This window comes from Zerene cesonia, chromosome 13 (assembly GCF_012273895.1).
Source record: "Zerene cesonia ecotype Mississippi chromosome 13, Zerene_cesonia_1.1, whole genome shotgun sequence".
NCBI classification, from domain to species: domain Eukaryota; kingdom Metazoa; phylum Arthropoda; class Insecta; order Lepidoptera; family Pieridae; genus Zerene; species Zerene cesonia.
This window is the reverse complement of record NC_052114.1, coordinates 725,173-731,098: the sequence shown is the minus strand read 5'-3', so window position 1 is coordinate 731,098 and position 5,926 is coordinate 725,173. Positions and strand designations below refer to the sequence as shown.

The window sequence follows — 5,926 nt, the reverse complement described above, 5'->3', positions numbered from 1 at the left end:
TTATGAATATAAATGACGATAAAACGAATTTATAGTATTTATACCGCACTCCAATCTTATCTCTCAAGGTGAAACATAAAAAACAACATAGTACATAATTGATAGTTTTAAATTTTTTTCCTTCAAAACCCCTATAAACGAACGGTCTGATGGGATTTAATAATACCAAGAAAATCTGTTAAAAAATTATAAACTTAACTCACTATTGATTTGAACTTCTTTATTTGTTAATTTACGGTGAAATTCACAGGAAAAAAGTTGTAGACAATTTTATTCTGTAGGAAAACTAGTTTAAGAGATAAAACGTATATTCTTAATAAGCACCCAGTTGAGCGGGATATTTAGACCTTCTTGAAGTAGAATACCTCAACACCAGCTCCCCTAGACAAATAGAATTGTATTAGTTTAAGCTTTAGAATAAATTGAGAAGCGAAATTGACTTTACCTAACGGTACATCACGTGATCGAACGTAACGATTTTTCAAATTGGTAGACAAATATCATTTCTTTTAAACGGAATGTGCAATCATACGATAAACGCAATACATTGTTCAACCAAGTACCACTTAAGACAGGAAAAATGTTTGGTGAGCGTTACAATTAAAGCGTTCGCCAGCACCTTGTAAAATACGAAACAAAATGGCGATATTATAATCAGCTCGTGAAATGCCTTCTTGTGTTTCTTGTGTTCAAAATACAACAATACGTTTTTTATATAAAATGCATAACCTAAGGTTTTTGTATGTTACGCAAAATAAAGAAGTGTGACTGAGGCACCAAAGAAGAAATTTTATGAAAAATACATGTTTATTACATAATTTTAAATGCCCAATCTACTTCCCTCAATGCATTTTGTTATGTTTAGAATTGATACACTGAAGTTATTATTTATTTGGATCGATTTTGTGAAGAGCAGCAGTTTTTTTGAGTATTTTTCAACTATGTCAAAGTCAAACTGAAAGACTGACGTTTTAGTAGGGGAGCGCAAGAGAGTTTTTGGATTTACTCGAGCGCGTCAGATTAATATAAGACAAGGTGCCTTACAGTGCGCTCAGACAAGCCGGAGGAAAAGAAAACGATATTTTTTTAAGTTCACGCTTAAAACCTCAGATTAGCGACATTTGGACTTCTTATGTTGTAAATGAAACCAAGCATCTTAATCTGACGCGCTCGAGTTAAATTTTCCCTTTCAGTTCTTTTTGTTTACATAATTACTAGCTGTGACCCGCGGTTGAAACCGCGTAAGTCCGTATCCCGTAGGAATATCGGTACAAAAAGTGCCTATGTGTTATTTCAGTTGTCCAGCTATCTACGAAGCAAAATAGTATTATTATTCATCAATAGATGTCAGGAAAAAAAAAACACGAATATGACATTTTCTAAAAAAAATTCCTAGCTAGATCGATTTATCGCCCCCGAAACCCACTATACACTAAATTTCATGAAAATCGTTGGAGCCGATTCCGAGATTCCAATTATATATATATATATATAATCTGACGCGCTCGGTTTCAACCGCGGGTCACAGCTAGTATATATATATACGAGCAATTCTTGTATATATATATATATAAGAATTGCTCGTTTAAAGGTATAAGATATTTTATTTCAGTAACATGCTGTAGCATGCAAAATAACAATATTCCACCCACTTGAGTCTTTCCATAGCATTTTAGAAAAAAAAAATCTTTTCCACCGCTAATTTTATTTTTCTTGCTTTCGTCTAATCTACGAATTCCAATAGGTTTCCGACGCTGAAGTAAATCCTCATTTAGCATCTTGGCCTCCGCTACTATTTGCATTCGGAGCCATAAAAAGTGAAGTCCCGTGTCCCCTAGTGGGGTATGGGGCAGATGATGTACATCCGTTTCACTGATCGATTTTCTTTAGGGACAAGTAGGTGATCAGCCTTCTGTGTCCTGCCAGACCGAGACATTTTTTTTTTGTACGTCCCCACCGGGAATCGAACCCAGGACCCCTCGGTTCTACGCTCACGCGTTAACCACTATACCAAGGAGGCGGTCTTTCGGAGCCATAGACACTATTATTGTTTTGTTGTGTACTTGGCAACCGATCGACAAGTATCTATGATGTAAGCGTTTGTAGAAATAGAAACGTTTTGAAGCGTATGCCAATTGTCTAGGTCTTCAGGACGCTAATCGCAAATCCTGGAAAATTTTGGTGCCGGTGGCTGACATTCGTTTAAGGTTCTTGCGCCATTTTAAGTTATAAATAAATTTCCATACCCTTTCACCCGCAATATAGGCTTAACAGAAATCAAAAATTCACTAAAATAATTTAAAGCGCGTAAAATTTCCATAAATGTGACATATCACAATCAAATGACGTCAGTTGAACGCGTATCGCGATGTAATTACATACAAGCCCCGCCCTTTCTTGTTTGAGTTTCATGTAGCCAATTATAAGCCTGACTTAATGATCTATATATTTTTATACGTATATGCAGACATACGAATATAAACATTTTTTACTATGCCATATGTATATCCCGCCTCCTTGGCACAGTGGTAAACGCGTGAGCGTAGAACCGAGGGGTCCTGGGTTCGATTCCCGGTGGGGACAATAAAAAAATGTCTCGGTCTGGCAGGACACAGAAGGCTGATCACCTACTTGTCCATAAAGAAAATCGATCAGTGAAACAGATGTATATCATCTGTCCCATACACGGGACTTCACTTATTTGTATATCCCAGGCAAAATATGTTAATATAATAAATATATAATTATGCCGACTCATGATAAATAATTGCCGAGAATTCGGAATCAGAATTTCAACTTGGCTGTATTATTTAATAGTTTTCCGCCCACGAGTTTGCCTGCGTAGGCGCAGGAAACATAGACCCGGGGTTTTCATCGTATGTACCCGTTCCCGAGAGATTTACGGTATAAAAACTTTTCTATGTCCGTCTCCTGGTTCGGAGCTACCTCTGCACAGATTTTCAGTTAAATCGGTTAATCCGTTCTAAAGTTACAAATAGTGTAACTACCACTTTTATCTTATATATAAAGATATGAATTCGCTATAATTTTGTGGTGTAGATACTATTATTCTTTTTATTTCAAATATGATAAATGAATAGAATTACAAGCGTTTGTTGGCCTGTTCTTACACACTCATAATACATTTTTAATCTATCGGTAGTAAGTACGGATATTTGTTCAAAAAGGTACTTTTTATAAATCAAAAATTCTACATGAATTCATTTCATAGTAAAAAATATGAAAAAGATTTTTGAAGTGAAACTTCTTTAGAATCGTTGTGATTTCAAACCTGATGCAACGGACAAACGACAGGTATGAGACAGAAATACAAAAATGTGTAGAATGAAGCCGGCAAAGAATGAGACAGAAATATACGTACTATTTTATATTTTATACTAGCAAACCCGGCGAACTCCGTTTCGCCACCAGATGGATTCGTTTTTCCCGCTTTTGTGTTGAAATTTTTCCTGAATTTTCTTTGCTATAAACCTCACGGAGCCCGATACCTTTCCAACGAATGCAAAACCGTGGAAAACGGTTGGTGCGTTTTGGAGTTATAGCATCAGGAAGGAAAACCCGACTTATTTTTATATAGTAGAGAAGAAGAAGATATATTCATGTCATTCTTTTGTCGATTTATTGAAGTTTCACTTCTATCGTGTGTGAATCGCAAACACACCTTTTTTTCTCAAAAATTTAACAATCGACTTTAGGTTTGTGTTTTTATTCTACGAATGACAAACAAGGAAATGTGTTTAAGATAAAAATGTTAATTTAACCGGTCTGTTAAAGTGTTCTATCGATTTGAATTCAATCAAATCTAATTTAATTGTCCATCATAACCCGTGGGTAAATATTACATAAGGAAATAGTAGTTGAAATGGTTTTGGTGATATAAAAAGCGAATATTCAATATCTCAATGTTATGTTTCATGAAAATGGGATGTAATAATAAAGGAGTAAATACATTGCCATAAATTTATTAAATAGTAACATAATTATGTGGGAACAGACCTCGGTATGAATTCAACATCTATATTTTCAAGTCTCACTTGCATTGGATGCAGAATGTATTTGGGTCCATCACCTTTAATAATAGTATTAACTGAGAAATTACGAAGCAAATGTACCAAACCAGCTTTGGTCTGTAATGTCGCGTATCTTGTACCCACACATATTCTATTTCCCTTCCCAAACGGCATGTAAGCGGCATCGACTAATTTGTGCTTATTTTCGGGAGCAAATCGTTCTGGCATAAACTTCTTGGGCTCGGAATAGTATCTTTCATCGTAATGGACTTCTAATATTGGCGTCATTATCTTCGTGCCTTTGTCAACTTTAATGTTACCCACTGGCAGAACAGTGTCTTTTACGCATTGCCTTGTTAAAAAGCCAATGGGTGGATGCATTCGCATAGCTTCGCTTACGACCATATCGAGGTACTTCATACCCCCTATAACATCGAAGTTAATTTTGTTATTATGTGCTTTAAATGTTTCATCGATTTCATTTTGAAGTTTTTGTAAGTGCTCCGGATGTCTTCCCAGTTCCAATAATGTACCAAATAACACTTGAGCTGTAGGTTCTACGCCTGCGATAAAAAAGAAGAAGGCTTGTGCTGCCAATATCTCATCTGTTGGTTCTATTTCTAAGCCAGTGTCTTTGTCGACTAGGTTACCAGCTTTCTGTAATTCAACGCATATATCAGCGAAGTCATGTCGTTTGGTTTTTTCCTGTTCACGTAGGCGTATAATTTGTTTAATGGCACCAATGAAGAAATCTTCGTGATCTTTAAATAATTTTAATCCCAAGACACTGAATAATCGGTTGCTTAAACTACCAACAGTCATCTTAAGAGTGTCCTTCAACCTTGTTAGTGATGCATTGCGTGCCATATCAAGGAATGGAGACTCGAAAATAGATCCCGTGCTCACTCCAAACACAGCAGCTCCTATAGCTGCACTGCAGAACGAAGATAAAGTATCAAATGCATTACCTTTCAATAGCTCTTTGTTCGCCTTTAAGTGTTCCACGAGGTCCGTGGCGCTTTTATCTATGATGTAGTACATGGACTTCAGTTTGGTAGATGTAAACAGCGGCGTCATGTTTTGACGCATCAGTTTCCAGCGATTTCCATTCATGAAGAGAATATTGTCAGCGAGTTGATCACCTTGGTTAATATCCACTCCTCTGTGGTTGAAAGAGTTAAAATCGGTCGCCAGCACATGTTGAATGTTAGTGGGATTTGTCACATATAATGTCGGTGTTAACAGTGTACCGATACCCACAGCCGGTTCATTGCGGAAATCTTTGTAAATTTCACCTAGGTTAAGAAACACTGATTTCTTATTGAATAAGAAATCCCAAAACACTCCTGTGACTTTGTGCTTCGAGTAAAACGCCACATTTCTCTTCTTCCAATAGCGCTCATTGTATTTTCCGTTTATGTAAGCGAAACATAATAATATCACAGCGCAAACTAATAGTGTAAACACAATCATGTTTGAGGCGCTTATGAAAATAAATGATGATACAACGCATTTATAGTATTCATACGGTATACCAATCTTATCATTATCTGAGGGCATGGCATTGCCCTCGCCAAGTCAACCAAAAAAGCTATACATTTTAAAGCAATAGATTCGGAAATACTGTATCAATGTCATACCAAATAGATTATAAATTTATTCAGCCTCTATTTACGAGATCTTAGAGAAGGATCTTTTGTGTTAGGTTGTTACATAATTACCGAACATAACACCATTTTATATTTACTGTATCAAATATATATAAAAGATCTTTTGGTAAATAGATTTACTGTATAAATATTTTTAAAATAACTAATGAATGTTGATACATAACATATATACAAAGAAAGTGATTCAAGAGAAAGGATTATATTTATATTTCCATCTATTGAACT

General features: G+C 35.7%; 1 protein-coding gene across 1 annotated transcript in view; it reads right to left on the bottom strand.

Annotated features, from left to right (window-relative positions):
• Positions 1-5,504, bottom strand: part of LOC119831203 (cytochrome P450 6B7-like) — a 7,252-nt gene extending 1,748 nt beyond the window's left edge. The window contains exon 1 of the mRNA XM_038354492.1: positions 4,014-5,504. Coding sequence (XP_038210420.1) covers positions 4,014-5,504 — 1,491 coding nt within the window. The remainder of the gene's footprint in view (positions 1-4,013) is intronic.
• Between the last annotated feature and the right edge of the window lie 422 nt (positions 5,505-5,926).